This window comes from Balaenoptera borealis (genome assembly GCF_965194805.1).
Source record: "Balaenoptera borealis genome assembly, chromosome: 4".
Lineage (NCBI taxonomy): Eukaryota > Metazoa > Chordata > Mammalia > Artiodactyla > Balaenopteridae > Balaenoptera > Balaenoptera borealis.
Window position 1 is genome coordinate 58,263,270 of NC_138861.1, and position 17,510 is coordinate 58,280,779.

At 40.2% G+C, this 17,510-nt stretch overlaps 2 protein-coding genes across 10 annotated transcripts in view; one reads left to right on the plus strand and one right to left on the minus strand.

Annotated features, from left to right (window-relative positions):
- The window catches only part of SHROOM3 (shroom family member 3), a 533,396-nt gene that overhangs the window by 353,030 nt on the left and 162,856 nt on the right, over positions 1–17,510 (minus strand). The gene's annotated exons all lie outside the window — the stretch shown is intronic.
- Positions 1–17,510, plus strand: part of CCDC158 (coiled-coil domain containing 158) — a 102,616-nt gene that overhangs the window by 29,086 nt on the left and 56,020 nt on the right. For all 9 annotated transcript variants that reach the window (XM_082389323.1, XM_082389330.1, XM_082389325.1 and 6 more), the window contains 5 exons: positions 68–182; positions 6,655–6,774; positions 8,838–9,035; positions 9,711–10,193; positions 16,476–16,665. In XM_082389323.1, the coding sequence (XP_082245449.1) occupies positions 68–182; positions 6,655–6,774; positions 8,838–9,035; positions 9,711–10,193; positions 16,476–16,665 (1,106 nt within the window). The remainder of the gene's footprint in view (positions 1–67; positions 183–6,654; positions 6,775–8,837; positions 9,036–9,710; positions 10,194–16,475; positions 16,666–17,510) is intronic.

Consider the following 17,510-nt stretch of genomic DNA (forward strand, 5'->3'; position numbering starts at 1 on the left):
ACCCTTAGGTATCACACTTATTCTCAGTCTGCTATTTGTTGTTATTCCCCCTTTAAACCCTTTTTAGAGAGCAAGCAAGAAACCAAAATTCAATGTATATGCGTCAACTCAGTGACCTGGAATCTACTGTTTCTCAGCTACGTTCTGAATTAAGGGAAGCCAAAAGGATGTATGAAGACAAGGTGAGTTTAGATTTTGCTGCTCTGCTTCCAGCGACTATTATACACAGAATCAATTATGTAGTTTTTAATGGTTTATTTGAAAATGAGGACTCAAAGCAATCATTTAAAATTAAAAGCAGTTTATAAGATGGGTGCTAAATAGCTACATGTTAAATTACTATAGAAAAACAGTTTTTAAGTTGTTTGCTCAAATTAATTCATTCTTAGAAAAGTTTTTTGCATCCTTCAAGTAAGTTTCTAAAAAGTGAATAATAAGGCCATTTTAATTACTTTTACAAGGCTTAGCTTTAGCAGGTACTTTGGTACCAGCTGGTCTCCCCGACCATTGAACGTTTGGGGGCCTAACCTCCTCTCTTACTTCAACTCCTCCTTATTAATCATTGTGCGGCTAGCAAACTGAGTTCGCTTCAAGATTAGACCGAATAAAAAATAATTAGGAAGCTAAATCTTCATTTCTCATCACACAGTTCCTATTAACACTAGATATTAATATTTACTACAGTATTCTGTTCTCTCACTGTCCATAGCTAAAGACAAGCTGTTAGTTATCATTATCAACCATTTTCCTGGAGCTTAGGTTTTTGTTAATTTCAAGGACACAAAATAGTGTCCTGTTTTGTGAATGCCACCTTTCATCTCCAAAATGTCCTTGTCTGGAAGATAAAGTCTACGTATAATCATTCTACCTGTAAGAGAACCTACAGTTCTAACCACTTGTAGCTAATTTCCTACTCCTTAGTTGATTGGGAAGAAATAGAGTATAAGGAAGCTGCCAGATTTTCTTTATAAAACAATCCAGTTCTACAGGGTAACAGTACAAGAAAAAAGCTCCGTATGGGAAGAAGCAATTGAATATTGCAGCACTAACTCTTCCAGATATTTTCCTGCCTTTGAGCAACCCCTCCTGTAATTACCACTGTCACCCCTTTGCTGGCCACAGGAGGGGGCTGTTTCTCCTCGGTTCTCTAGCTCAAGACCTCGACTTTAAACTCGTTGTGGCACAGCTGAAAGAAGAATGGAAAATTTAGACATGAATTTACTATAAAAGTCTAAACAATAAAGAGTAACATGAAACTATATAACCTCAGTTATGAGATTTGGATCCTCTACAGGGACTTTCAAACATTTTTGATCACTACCCACAGCAAGAAATATAGTTTACCATATAATCTAGTATACACATACAACTGAAGCACACTTCACAAAACAGTACTTACCCCTATTACTTAAGACGCTGGCTCTTTTCTGTTTTCTTCAGATACTGATTTGATGCTCACTAAGTTGACTTCATGTTTCACTGCTGGGCTGCAGTGTGAATAACACTGCTCTCCAAGACCTCTTCCTTAGCTCTTGGCTAGATTCTTGTATCAAGGTCATTTCAACAACTGCCACCTGGAAGCAGCCTTGAGGAACCTTAGACTTCTTTTTTTATTTTTTTTTTAAATTTTTATTTTTATTTATTTATTTATTTATTTATTTATTTATTTATTTATTTATTTATGGCTGTGTTGGGTCTTCGTTTCTGTGCGAGGGCTTTCTCTAGTTGCGGCAAGTGGGGGCCACTCTTCATCGCGGTGCACGGGCCTCTCACTGTCGCGGCCTCTCTTGTTGCGGAGCACAGGCTCCAGACGTGCAGGCTCAGTAGTTGTGGCTCACGGGCCCAGTTGCTCCGCGGCATGTGGGATCTTCCCAGACCAGGGCTCGAACCCGTGTCCCCTGCATTGGCAGGCAGATTCTCAACCACTGCGCCACCAGGGAAGCCCCCTTAGACTTCTTAAAGGCTAAACCCAAGAAACAAAAGCCCAGAGAGAAATATTTGTTCTTTACTGCTTCTCTGAGGCCTGATTTTTGTGTTCTAGTTTCGTTTCTCAGGGTGCACTTTTCCCCTGAAGATTGATAGCAGGAATATCGATCGACCCCATTCTGGGCAGATCAAGCCTACACAAAAGGCCTTGATCTCACCCTATAGGATGGTAATGATTTCAATACAGCGTGGGGTAGAAAGATGCTTTACTTTACTACTCAGGTTGAGTGGAGGTAGGCACCTTGGCCGAGCTGAGCACTGACAATCCAACAGTGAGAAAGGAAATAAGAGAGCTGCTGTATTGTAGTACAGTACAATGACTGATATTCATCATACTCAAACCATTTTGAAAAGACTATTCATTGTTTATTGACAAAGTAAACCCTTTGAAAAGCCACGAAGTTCTAAATAAAACTCAACTCACCTGTTTGTCTTACATAATTTGAAATTGATATAGCTTTCCATTTGTAATGTTGCTTGGAAAAATTACCCCTTCATAAGTATCACCCATGGCTAATCTGCATATGGTCTGATATATAGCATCATGCTGATCAACTGTAAATTTGGGCATGGTAGGAAATTTTAACAAATACATCTAAACAATACAAAAATAGTTTTTGTTTTTATAAACGTCTATTTCTTTAGCATTCTAGAAGCATAGCATCCAGATGAATGACTGCAAACCTTTTATATGAGTGTTTTGAGGTCATATAGATAAAAACAATACTAAAATCACTGTCTTACTTTGCTCTAATGTAAACAATGGATCACCAAGAATTTCGACAGTCTTAAACAGCCAACATTATTGGAAATAAGGGGGGCATATTAGTTTAATTAATTTTAATCCAGATCATTGAGACTTATAATAAAGCATATTGAACCTAATTGAGTTGGCACCTAGTTGATGGTTAACAAGGATCTCTTAACAGTAACTCCCTTTAGTGAAGGAACACTGAGAGATGATTACCCTGCCATGTAAATATAGATTTGAATATACTCCGACCTGAAAGGCATTAATAATACATGGCGTAACTGAGCAAAGAAGATCAAGCAAGTTAACAAAAGTATTTCATTTGGGGTTCATGAAAAATTCTATTGTTATGAAATGTTTTTGTTGTAATAAATCGAATATAGAATTTTAAGACAGATTCTTTTGTTAATTTCTTTTATTTTTCATGTACCTTGACTTTACATTGCTAAAGCCTATTAAAACTTTAAAATGTATTTTATTTTCCACTGCTTCAGTGCACATTTTAGTATATACTGTCCAAATAACAATAAGGAAAAAATACTTAAAAGCTATGATTAAGAGTGAGATTTGTGAGAAAAGGGACTTATAAGGGTATGTTGATATTATACATCAACATATTTTATGAGAGGCAGGCAGTATCAGTATTTTCTCCTGAGGTCAGATTCCTTCAGAAAAAAAGTATTTATTATTTTAAAAAACTGATGACATGACAGGTCTGAACAAAACTTTCCCAACTAAAATGCATAAGTTTAGAGAAAACTTGTTTAGGAGGGCAGTGTTTCTCTTCAGGTCATATTGATGAAAATGGAAATTGTGTTTCAAAGAAGATTTTAGACATAGCTTTCAGACATACAAAAGTGTTTTACTGTAATGTTTTTTCTATTCTTCTCTTTCCATTTTAGGAGAACCTCCAGAATTCCCCTTTACGAATTTGGACCAGTAGAAGCTGTCACTATTGGCTCTGTAGATTTGGCTTTACTCTTAACTTTCGCTTTTTGACAACAAAAATATCTCATGATCTTGATTCTAAGTTTATCTTTCCTACTTTGAAAGCATTTGGGGCTGAATTTCATACTCAAAAAGTGAAGATTTAGTGGCACTGGCTCGAGCTATATACTGTGCGGGAAGATTCTGTGCAAACCTCTTTGCATAGTTCTGCCAATGCACCTCCATGCTCACCTGCAGCATCCCTTATTACCCCATAACTGTGTCCTTTTGAGCACAGAAGACAAAAGATACAATTTGGCATGATTGGTGATACCTAAAATCACTGTAAGATTAGAATGAGATCCCAGTACCTATTTGTCCAGTGATCCAAAACAAAAAGTAGATTCATAGACGGTGAAAGGGAAAACCAGTGCTGCTATTTAAAAAGAAAAAGAAAAAACCTTTACTATATCTCAGATGTCAGTATTTATTCTGGAGATTTTAAAAGGCTTTTCTTTATAGTGTTTTTAACAGCTGTTTGTATCAGCTCAGCTGCTACTTCAATGGTTTTCCCTTTCACTCTCCATTTATCTTTTTGAATGATTAATTAATATAAATATTTTTACTCTAAAAAGTGAAAGGTAAAAGCAGAGCTATAGCAGTTGAGTCAGTACTGACAACTACAAAACAAATGTTCCTGCAGGGGTCTGGAGGAACTTCTGATACTTAGACAGAAAGTTACGAGTTGACTCTTTTTCTTTTTTCTTTTCTTTTTAAAATTTTGGTCTCATAGATTTTAACATCAAATGGTTACCCAGGATTTCTTAAAAAGTGAAAACAGACATAAAATCGCAAGTCTTAATTGAAGCTTTTAAAGCACATATACAAATACTTTGCTCAAAGACAGAAACGGTTTTACACCAGACTAGGAACAGAAGATGTTTGTTTTAGTCATATGAGTAACTTTTCAAGTTGAAAGTGTTCTTGTTAAATTTATAGCTCAAAATATGGTTCCTTTGACCATATTTTGTTTCCAAAGACAGGTGGGAAAGATAGAATTTCAGCTTCATTAATACTGTTATTCTTGTGTTAAAAAGTATTAGTAGCAGAATTGAAAGGAATTTAAAAGATCATCTAGAATACTCTTCAAATGATTGGTGAAAAATGTATAATTTAGACTCAAATTATAGACTCAGACAGCTTATGTGACAGAAGCTGGTTCAGAACCCAAGGTGTTTGACTCTTAGTAAGATCACATTTCCTGTCTGATCACATTTGTCTACCCAAAGTGAAAGTTTATGGGTTTTTTCCTAACTATTCCTACTGTCTTTACTAAGTACGCTTAGTCTTTCCCAATAATAAAAGAGCTGAAGAGGTTGTATCAACTGATATTATTCATTCATATATCTTAGGAAGCTACTTGTGCCACAGAGGGTGAATTGTTGAAGGGCTTTTTTCTGTATATGCCCCCAAAGGAGCACAAGAGTGAAAGTACTTCTTTATAGGATTATTAGAATCTATGAGCACATTTCAGTCAGTCACCTAATGTTTTATTTTATCTAATTCCTGTGAAATACTTTTTTATATATAACATGCAGTCAAATACAGAGTCAGTTTTAAAATATATCCAATGTGTATATTAAAATTTATATTCCAGTCCCTGTAGGCTGTAATACTACTCTGTTGGTAAATTTGAAACTGTTTGATAGTCCTGTATTAGTATTTTCTTAAGTCATGTATGTATGTATGTAGATAAAGATATATATATAATATATACACACATACACACACAGATAACTTCTAAGTATTCATACTTACCATATATCAAAGAGATAGTTGCATATATGTGTTTATATATAATGTGCTTAATAAGTGTGTGCTGAATTAATCAATGAAGATCTTAAATGAACTTAGTCCAGTTTAAAATAGTCATTAAGAAAAAGTTAGTCTTGCTCGTATGTTCTTTAAGAAGGTTTAATCACAGTTGCATCCAAACCAATCAATAAGTTTTATTCTTGACAGTAGATTTGGAAGCCTGTTCAATAGATGCCTTAGCAGTAAGAAGGGATATGTAACATTTATGCAGACATGAAAGATTTGTTATTACTGAAAAGTGGATGATGAAATATCATTGTAGGTATCACTTTAAAGATCAGGTATTACTACATATCACTAAGTATCAATAGTTTTTCATTATTTTAATATCTGTGTCTAAGTTATGAGTTTGTACAGCTGTGCCAGAATCCAAACCCAGAATCTACATTGTCTGAGACCTTAACCTTTTAGCCTGCACTGCACCTCCAGGTTAAGAGCTGTAGGGATGCTGTTAATAGCTATGGCCCTTCTGGCATATGTCATAGAAATGCACAGTCACACAGATGCGACAGCTGCCCGTCTGTAAGAGAAAAATACACCTATAACAATCCTTTAAAATTGGTATTCTTATTCCATTTTATAGTCGTAGGAATTGAGGATTGTAATATAAATTCACTTATTCTTTCAAAATAGGGTGATTATATAATAATGACAGTAACTATAAACTTGTTGTTACCATTTATTCTTTTATATTCAATGCCTTTTATTATTGACACTGATATTCTGAAACAAAATAGCTCTTCTAAGTATAATATAGTTAATTTACGTGGGCTCTGCAGAATGTTATTTATGCTACATCAAGCTTCCTTAAATACCAAATTATAGAACACATATTCACAGAAGATAAATCTTGAATAGTGTGAAAATGAGAGTGATGCATTACAAACCATGGCTTAACCTAACAGTACCAAGTATTTCATTTTGGTCAATTTGTCTGGCTAAATTCTACATAGATCTTAAGTTTAGAAAACTTTGCAAAATACATCACAATCAACTTTATTTTTGCCCCCCAAATAATACCACTGCCCCAAAATAATACCATTTGTTTTCCAAAGACTATATTTATTTTATATTACTCATTGACGTAGTCAGACTGATTTGTGCTCTCCTTTCAGATAGAAGAGCTGGAGAAGCAGTTAGTTCTTGCGAACTCAGAACTAACGGAAGCACGAACGGAACGTGATCAGTTCAGTCAGGAATCTGGAAATCTGGATGATCAACTTCAAAAGCTCTTGGCAAGTTGATGCTCTGAAATATGAATGAGATTAATTCTGGGAAATTTTTACCACAATAGTTCACAAAACTAGTTTCATTTGTAAAATTACAAATTTTACAACATAGTTGTACATTTTTATACACAACACAATATCCTAGACACTATTCAAGTTTTACATGTAAAATATAGTATTCTATACTTTAAGCAGAACTGTTAGGGCTTAAAAGTTAGGTGAAGCTGATCTTCAAACAGCCATAGTCTTTCAATTAGGTACTGTGTTCTGCTAAATTGAAGTAATGTTCAGTGTTCATTTCAAAGCCAAACAACATCCAAAACACATACAAATTATGTATAAAGAAAATTTAAATGCAAGTTCAGGTAAAAAAAAAAATTTTTAGAAGGAAAGAAAAGAGGATTCTGAGACTAGTGAACCAGATTCTGCCCTCTGTTTAGGGGTACTACAGGCTGAGACGTTTAGGAAAGGAGATGTTAGTACCCCTTCGTGTGATATTTATTAGAGGTCCTATAGAATAGGGTTCTTTCTCCTCACCCAACCTTATTCCAGGCTACAGCGCCCTCTGCTGGTAGAGCGTCCTTCACAGGCCGACAGGGGGCTGGATGAACGTGCCGTAAAGGGAGAGCTGGCAACTGGGAGAGAAGCTCTAAACCTTGGGATCACCCTCACTTCTTCCCCTCCTATTGCGTGTGTCCCAGTGTCCTCATATCTAATTTGAAAATCTTGGGGGTTAAATGTCTGAAGCGTCCTCATAACCATCCCCTCCTTTTCATTCTTGCTGCCACTACCCATTCATCCAAGCCCCTCATTATACCTGCAGCGTGGCAGCATCTCCTTACTCGGTTCCTAAATCTAGTTTCTTCCCTCTTCCGTCCAGCCTGTATTCATCTTTCTAAACTATAGCTCTGATTGTGTCTCTCTTCCACTCAGAAATTACTCTCCCCATAAGGTCAGACTCCCTGCCTTTCAAGACTGTTCGTTATCTGGCCCCAGCTTACCTTTCCAGTCTTTTCTCTCCACATATACCCAGTGCTCCAAGCAAACCCCATGTGCGTCTTTCTAGTCCCTTCTTCCTAATCTCTGCATCTCCAAGCTGTTCTCAAGGTCCAACTTAGACGCCTTCTTGAAGCATTTGATCTCCTTTTTGATCATTTCTCTCTGCTGTTCATTAGCTCTATCTCTTCAGTGAAAAGCCACTTCCAGTTATTTGTCCATGTATCTCTCTCTGGGTGAAAAGTTCTCTGAATATCTGTGTGTCTTTTTTTTTTTTTTTTTTTTTTTGGCTGTGTTGGGTCTTCATTGCTGTGCGAGGGCTTTCTCTAGTTGTGGTGAACGGGGGCCACTCTTCATCGCGTTGCGCGGACCTCTCACTGTCGCGGCCTCTCTCGTTGCAGAGCACAGGCTCCAGACGCGCAGGCTCAGTAGTTGTGGCTCACGGGCCTAGTTGCTCCGCGGCACGTGGGATCCTCCCAGACCAGGGCTCGAACCCATGTCCCCTGCATTGACAGGCAGATTCTCAACCACTGCGCCACCAGGGAAGCCCCTGTGTGTCTTTTTTTTCTCTTTCTCCGACTATGGAGTTTTTGCCAACAGTAAACACTCACTATGTGTTTCTTGAGTAACTGAAGAGGGAGGTATTCTATTCACAACCCAATTGCCACTCCAATCCCAATACCAGACACTATTCTGCTATTTCTGAAGCAGTCAACCAAATTACTATTGCTGTTCCTTCAAGCTTTTCTTTATTACAGGAGTACACTTGATGTGAAGCATAATGCCTTCGTTAGAAAATTCAAAACTTAACAGGATGATTTGTATTCTCCTTTTCATTATATACTATCTGGGGTCTAGTCCATTGAGATGTAATGCTAGAAATTACAAGTAAACAAAATGTTATTCTTCTAGGAAATATTGTTCTTTATCAAGCCATTAAAAGGGAATCAGATTCCAAAATCAAAGGCTTCTCAAATCACATAACAACTCCAAAGATGATGTAAGGAAGGAAAATACGAATTTTACTTTAATTATTTAATACCAGGGGAAAAGCTTGTCTTCGTTTCTTGTAGGCTGATCTGCATGAACGAGAGAAGGAGCTGAGTCTGGAGAAGGAGCAGAATAGGCGCCTGTGGGACCGGGACACAGGCAACAGCATCACCATCGACCACCTGCGGCGGGAGCTGGACGACAGGAACATGGGGGTGCAGCGCCTGGAGGCCCTCCTCAAGGCCGTGAAGAGCGAGTGTCAGGGCCAGATGGAACGGCAGGTCAGGCAGGGCTGGGCGGCCCCTCCTGGGGCTCCCCCGAAGTAGAGTTGTGGATTCCATGAGCAACTTATAAAAACCTGTTGTTTATGTCTATGTCTTTGACGACTTGTTAAATTTAAAATGTTAAGCTTTATCTCGTTTTCGTCCATTGTTGAGTCACGAAACGCCCATCCGATTTGCCTTTTCATTTCCACCTAGAAATCGGTAACCTAACAATTGCTTATTTCAGAAAAGCATCAAACCATAGGGAGATCTGAGGAACAGCAGGGTTGAAGGTCTCCAACAGATGTTTTTTTGTTTTTGTTTTTCCCCCCGGAATTAAGGGGCAGGTTGGAGGGAAATAGAAAGGGCAGTTTGTCTTCAATCCTACCACACTTTCCACTATTGCCAGTGTTATCCTAACTTAAATTGGTGTGGAAAACATCCTCAGAGGAAACTTGCCAAGCTCCTCCCCACCCTAGAAAACCATTCTAGAGGAGCATTATTATTAAATTAAGGCCTCTCCACCTTGCTCTAAGTAACACATGTCAGTCTATGGTCCCTATGAGGTTCTGACAGCAGAACAATTTGAGACACTGTCAGATTCATGATTTCATGTTGTTGAGCTAACTTGTCATGTCTCTTGAGACCTCTGTCTGTCTGCCTAAATTCATGGAATTCTTCTTTAACAATCAGATGGCAGCAATTCAGGGAAAGAATGAAAGTCTAGAAAAAGTGTCCTCCTTGACTGCTCAGCTTGAATCCACCAAAGAGATGCTCCGCAAAGTAGTAGAAGAGTTGACAGCCAAGAAGTTGACCCTGGAGAGCTCCGAGAGGACTGTGTCGGACCTGACAGCCTCACTCCAGGAGAAAGAGAGAGCCATCGAGGCCACCAACTCGGAGATCGTGAAGCTGCGCTCCCGGGTAGACTTGAAGCTGCAGGAGCTGCAGCATCTGAAGAATGAAGGGGGTCACCTCAGAAACATGCAGACAGAATGCGAGGCCCTCAAGCTGCAGATGGCAGAGAAGGACAAAGTGATCGAGATCCTGCGACAACAGATTGAAAACATGACGCAGCTGGTGGGCCAGCACGGACGGACGGCTGGCGCTATGCAAGTAGAGAAAGCCCAGCTGGAGAAAGAGGTCAATGACAGGAGACTGGAGCTACAGGAAGTTAAGGTCTGTAGAGTGTTTTGGTGGTTTAGCTTCTGAAATATCTTTTTTCCCATGAGTAAGTACGACCTAATTGACAGGAAAGGGGTTCTGTAAGATGATTGTGGACACTCTGAAATTGTTTGAACGTATTTGTGTCAGTGTGCATATATGTTTTTGTGAGAAAGTTGCCATACTTTTATCAGATTCCACAAGGAATGGCCCCAAAATGGTTCAGAACTGCTTACACAAAAGAGAAAAGTCAGAAAATCCAGCTTCTTCGTGAAGCCTTTCCTGATCCCACAGTTTGAAGAAGTATTCTGTCCCTCTTCAAACAGACCTAAATTTGAACCCCATCTCTCACCACTCAATAACTATAAAACACTGGACTGTTTGCTGAATGTTGGCTTCTATGTCTGTAAACCAAAAAGCAAACAAACAAAACAAAAACCCCAAAACCTATTGGGTTGTTTGAGGCTTAAATGAGAAAATATGTATCAGGGATTTATTTAGCTTGGTTCCTGGCCTGTGGAAGATGTTTAGAAAATATTAGTTCTCTTCTGCCATTCCATTCTCCTTCTGAACCTTATCATACTGCATTTGTACCTCTTATAGCCTGGATCATGTTCTGTATTGCACTGTGTGTGTGTGTGTGTGTGTGTGTGTGTGTGTATAAATAGCAGTGTCTCCTCTTCCCTATAAGACTGCAGACTTCTTCAAGCAGGGTACACATCTTATTCATCTTTGTACCCCTGCCCCAGGACTTTGTGCCTTACACCCAGCAGGTGCTCAGTAAATATCTATCAAAGTTTAAAACTATTGAACAAATTTTTAAAAATTTGATTTCCTAAGCTTTATGTTACCGGTATCTGCCACGGTAAGTAGTAGGAGACAAGTCACGTACAATTAATTTTTTTTTTATAGTTTTACTGAGATATAATTGACACAATACTGTATAAGTTTAAGACATACAGCATAATGGCTTGATTTACATATATTGTGCAATGATTACCACAGTAAGTTAACATCCGTCATCTCCTATAGATACAAAAAAAATTAAATACAACAATGTTTCTTCCTTTATGATGAGAACTTTTAGGATCTACTCTCTTAGCAACTTTCAAATATACCATACAGCAGTATTAATTATAGTCATTATGTTGTACATTACATCACTAGTGTAGTTATTTCTGTTATATCTGGAATGTGGTAGCTTTTGACCACCTGATCCAATTTCCCCTCCCCATCCTTTCCCTGCCTCTGATAATCACAAATCTTTTTTTAATATTGATTTTATTTTTCTATAAATAAATTTATTTATTTATTTGTTTATATTTTTGGCTGCATTGGGTCTTTGTTGTTGCGCACGGGCTTTCTCTAGTTGTGGCGAGCAGGGGCTGCTCTTCCTTGCAGTGCGCGGGCTTCTCATTGTGGTGGCTTCTCTTGTTGCGGAGCACAGGCTCTAGGCACGCGGGCTTCAGTAGTTGTGGCTCACAGGCTCTAGAACACAGGCTCAGCAGTTGTGGTCCACGGGCTCAGTTACTCCATGGCTTGTGGGATCCTCCTGGACCGGGGCTCAAACCCATGTCCCCTGTATTAGCAGATGAATTCTTAACCACTATGCCACCAGGGAAGTCCTGATAATCAAAATCTTGATTAAACTTTAGATGCCTGAGTTTCCTCATTCTAAAAATTGGGCCGATGGATTATTACCTATCCTATGGAGATATACAAGTTCATTGCATAAAGACCTAGAATTTTCTAGTGCTTAAGTTTTACTTGATTATATCATACATTTTTTTTTTAACAGCCAAACTCACCATGAAAGAGACTTTTAAAGGCTTCTCAGTGGCCAACCCTTACAGTGAAAACTTTAGAATAGGTTTGCAGAACATGTTAGAGAAGAAAAGATGATTATTCCACCTTCTTGTTAAAGAAAAGAGATGGATTTCTAGTATTGTTAAGAGTACAAAGAAATGGAAGAATATGTTGTGTTTCATACTCTGTAAATTAAATCAATTTTACGTTCACAAAAACATTATGAGGTATGTACATTATTGTCCCATTTTGCAGATGAGAAAACTGAGAAATGGAGACATTAAATAGCTTGCCTGAGACCAACACTACCTCGGGATTTGGTCCTTGGCAGTGTACTAGTAAACACTACAGTGCAGTGGTTCTCAATCACCTGAGAACTAGAAGTTCTCAGTCACCTGGACTGAAAACCAGAATCACCAGGAGGGCTTGTTAAAACATAGACTGCTGGGCGCCAGCCCCAGGGTTTCTGATTCAGTAGGTCTGGGACGGGGCCTGAAATTTAGTGTTTCTAAACACATTTCCATCTGATGCTGGTCTAGAGAGCATAGGTCAAGTTCTGATATTAGAGTATCCCAGAGCAGTGTGGATTACTGTGACTAAAGTGGCCAATGAAGCCTTCCAAGAGAAGTGGGGACTTGAAATGGTAAAAACTAGGCAAAGAGGAGGAAAGAAGGCATTCCTAGCAAGGGGAAGTAGCTCAGTCTATATCTTATCCTACAGGTAGTGTGGGAGCTGTTAAAAGTTTTGGGTAGAGAAGATAAGGTGACGTGAAAAAGGCAATGTTGGGGGTAGGTTAATCTGACGAAGTTTGGATACAGAATTTAAAGATAGATTAGACAGGGTAGAAACTAATTTTTTTTTTAAGTTTTTTAAAAAAAATTAATTTATTTTTGGCTGTGTTGGGTCTTCATTTCTGTGCGAGGGCTTTCTCTAGTTGCGGCAAGCGGGGGCCACTCTTCATCGCGGTGCGTGGGCCTCTCACTATCGTGGCCTCTCTTGTTGTGGAGCACAGGCTCCAGACGCGCAGGCTCAGTAGTTGTGGCTCACGGGCCTAGTTGCTCCGCGGCATGTGGGATCTTCCCAGACCAGGGCTCGAACCCGTGTCCCCTGCATTGGCAGGCAGATTCTCAACCACTGCGCCACCAGGGAAGCCCGAAACTAATTTTTAATTCCCAAATAGGGAACTGGAGCGGCTTCAGGGAAAGATTTCCTAGTTGAAAAGAGCTTCACACAGATGCATAGAATGTAAGTTAAAAACTTGAGCTTTTATGCTATATCCACTTCCCTCCACAATCCAGCGAGGACGAAAGGAGGGGAATCCTAGCCCTAGAAGGTATGGTTTCTCTCACCTCTTTAGGCTGGGGCCTGCGCACACTGACAGCAAAGGAGCAGGGTAAACTCTCTTCTAGTAACTGCAGGGCCTCACAGCTGGATCCTTTCTTCCAAGGCTGAAAAAGGACCAAATGTCCATCAGCTGACCCCACCAGTTGGGACAGAAGTAGCCCAGTACATGTTGTGATGCCGCAGGCTGTCCCAGGAAAGCCCTCCCCCCCGTCACCCCATGAGTCCAGCTGGATCTAGGGTGACAGTTACCGGGAGTGGCTAGGCAATCTGGGATCAGATGGCCTTGTTTAGGGCCTTTACTGCCCAAGCCCGTCACAGGTGGGAGCGAGACAAGCTCGTAGCTCTCCACCGATCCTTTCTGCAACAGCTAAAAGCTCGTCACGTGTTACATTTCAAATATAGCATTGGTCTATACATTTAAACTGCATTAGCTAGTATTATATTTAAGGCCAACAGGCCGTAATTTGAGGGCACAATCTGATGACAAATAAGTAAGTTTGTTTTCAAATGGTGTTTGCTCAGAAGGATCTAGGCCGGCTCTGTCCACTAGAAATGTGATGTGAGCCACATATATAATTAAAAATTTTTTAATAGACACGTATAAAGAAACCGGTGAAATTAATAACATTTTGTTTTACTCATACCCAAAATAGGGTGATATTTTTATATTGTAAGCAGTATCACAAATTGAGATATTTTAATTTTTTTTAATATAGAGTCTGAAATCTGGTGTTTGAAATCTCCACTTAGATTAACCACACTTCAAGTGCTCAACAGTCACATGTACCTAGTGGCTATTGTACTAGACAGTGCAGACCTAGGTCTGGGAAGAGAGGGGTTCATCCTGGGAAGGCTTACCAACGTAAATAGAGACCAGTTTTGAGTCGGTTGTAGGAATCCACATGAGAGGTATGATAATCCACATTGGAGGTTGGGGAAGATTTAGTTGATTATAAGGGGTCAGGGGAAAGGGAAAGACATAGGAGACTTTGAGGTTTCAAAGGCACTTAGATGTCTTAGGGACTTAGAATATGGTAGCACCCCTAACAGAAGAATTGGGAAGAAGCTCAAGAGGAAAAGCCCTGTGAGGAAGGAGTAGGGGAGTGGTTTGGTCAGAGTTTGCAGCAGGATGCCAAGCTGGGAATTCCTGGCAGTTGGTTGGAAATGCAAAATGAGAGTTTCCAAATTCATATTCCCTGCTCACTTCAAGGACCAGATGCAGCCCACCTCACTGGCTTGTTCTAGCAGGTGCCTTCTCATTGGTCTCCCACTTCCACTCCTCCCTTTGTCCCCACCACTGTTTATGCTTCACACAGGAGCCAGAGTTATATTTTAAAACATTATGCTGTATCACTCCCATGCTCAAAACCGTCCAGTGGCTTCTTTCTCAGAAGGAGCTCTCACTCACGTCCTTACATTGCCTCTAAGGCCCATCTTGCCCAGGGCTCCCTCTGACTCATCTCCCACCACTTCCACCCACTCTCACTCCACTCCAGTGTAGAGGACACAAAATCCTTTTCCTTCTGTCCTTCTAAATTCTCTGGGGCCCTGACAGATTAACAAGAGAAAGACAAACACAAGTTTATTAACATGTATGTTTCATATATGCATGGGAGAGACCCAGGGAAATGAGTAATTCAGAGAGGTGGCTTAGAATTCAGGCTTAAGTACCATCTTCAGCTAAAACAAAGAACAGTGTAGGGGAGGTATGTCATGGGAAGTAGACCAGGAAAACTACGGTAAACAAGGATGAGGTCTGTTAGGTAGATTTAAGTTGGTGCCTCCCCAGTTGCTAAGATTCTCTGTAATTTAGTCTTCCTCCGGTTCAGAGAGCCAGACACCCTTACAAATGGAGATTTCCTTTATAAATGTAAATTTCCCTTAAAGGTTAACTTCTACTGTTTTCAGAGCTTCTTCTGAGTTTGTTGTTTCTCAAAATAATCCTATGCCGAAGAGGCAGATTTTGGGGTGGCCTATTCTGGTGTCCTCCACCAGCCATTCTGACAGCCTTGCTGTTCCTTGAACACATTACCCATGCCTGGAGCTGTCGCCAGCCTGCCACATGCTTGCTCCTTTACCTCTTTGAGGTTTCTGCTCATCAGAGAAGGCTTTCCAGACCAACTGTGGCAGGGTCCCCAAGACCGCTCACAGGGTCATCATTCGCTAGGAGGACTCAACAGTACTCAGCAGATAGTCGTGCTCATGGATAGGATTTATTACAATGAGAGGATCTAAAACAAAATCAGCAAAGGGAAAAAGCACACGGAGGAAGCCAGGCACAAGCTTCCAAAAGTCCTCTCCGGCACTCACGCAGGATATGCTTAATTCCCCCAGCAACAAGTTGTGACAACATGTGTCAAATGTTGCCAACCAGAGAAGGTCATTAGAGACTCAGTATGCAGGGTTTTTATACTGGGGGCTGGTCATTTAGGTACTCCTTAACTGGACAGGTGAATACAGTCTTCCGAAAGGAAAGCAGGTGTTCAGCATAAATCGTTTTGTTTGCAGAACAGTTTAGGCAGAGTGGGTCACTTTTATCAGTTAGACTGGTGGGAACCCTCTCAAAATCCAGGTTTCCAGAACAGCCAACAGCCAACCTGCCTAGCAGGCTTTCATCAGGGTAACCGTCAGGCTGTCTTCCACATACCAACTTAGCTCACGTAACAGCCCTCTCCCTGTGTTCATTCTCTACCCTCTCACCTTTTTCATTCTTTTTTGTCCTTACTGTTATCCGGCTATTAAATATTTGTTTCATCTGTCTCCTCTCACTGGAATGTAAAGCCCCACGAGGGCAAGGACATTGTTTGATTACCGCGATACACGGCCAGGGCAGGGGAAGCCTCGCAGGTGAGGTGTTTTGGGAGTAAAACAAGGAGGTACTCACCTAGGGCCTCCCCTGCTACGCTATCCCCAACAGATAAAGTGGGGCCTGGCACGGAGTAGGCGCTGGTGCTCAATGCCTTTTTTTGAGTGAATGAATACAAAGAATAGGAATAATGAAGGGTTGCGGGTCAGTGATACTGAGAATTAACATCTAAGGTTAAAAGGAAGTAAAGTATTCCTTTTGTTTTCCAGCTTACTATTGCTGCTTTGTATTTTATTTTTTTTATTTCTTACTCTGTCCTTTGTGTTTATCCCTCTATTTAGGTTTTGAAAGATAAAAAAGATGCAAAGATACGGGAGCTTGAAGCCAGAGTGAGTGACCTGGAGCTGGAGAAGGTGAAGCTGGTGAATGCAGGCTCTGAGCGGCTCCGTGCAGTGAAGGACATCAAACAAGAGAGAGATCATTTATTAAGTGAGGTGAAAGCTAGTAGGAATGAGTTGAGCAGTCTTACAGGTATGTTACTCCCAATTCAAATTCTGCTAACAAATAGGAGTGCTATCAGTGAAGTTCAATGAGGATACTAGGACTATGTGAAAGAATGGTTCCTCATCCCAATTACAAACGTGGATAATTATGCTGTCCCAGTGGACACCTGAAGCCCTGATACTTCTCCTTGAAGCCCTCCCACAGCTTGCACTTATTAACCATTAACTTTAGTCAGCCTTCAGTGTCCATGAAATTCTTTACTGAGTTTCCAGGAGAAGGGTGAGGGAAGTGGAAACCTTGAGTCCTTTGAGTCAGATAGCTTGATGAGATGTTTAATAACGAAGCAACACATGTAAACAGACTTATGCAAATTTCTTGAAACAGAAAAATCCAAGGCCTTAAATTTTAAAAAGAAATACTCCTAGTTCACCAATAGTATGGTATAGGTATTATCTACTTCACACACACACACACACACGCGCACACACACACACACACACACGCATCCATCTGTGATTCCTGAACATTTACTATGCCAGATGCTGAGACAGGCCCTAGAAACAACAGTGAGGCCCCCGGCTAGTTGGGAACCAGACCCGTATAGAACAGGTTACAGTGTAGTGGGTGAGGCACAGTGGACGTGTGCTGGCTGCACATGTGGGAAAGGGTAGAGAATCAGCCTCCTGTAGGAGGTGACATCTGTACTGGGATTGATGGAGGAAAAGGAATTTGGCAGGTGAAAAAGAGGTAGAAGGGCAATCCAGGCAGAGAGAACATTATGGGCAGAAGCATGAAGGCATAAAATAACATAATGTGACCTCAGAAGTATTTATGGAAGTAAAAATACAAAGGAGTGAGGACTAAGAAATGAG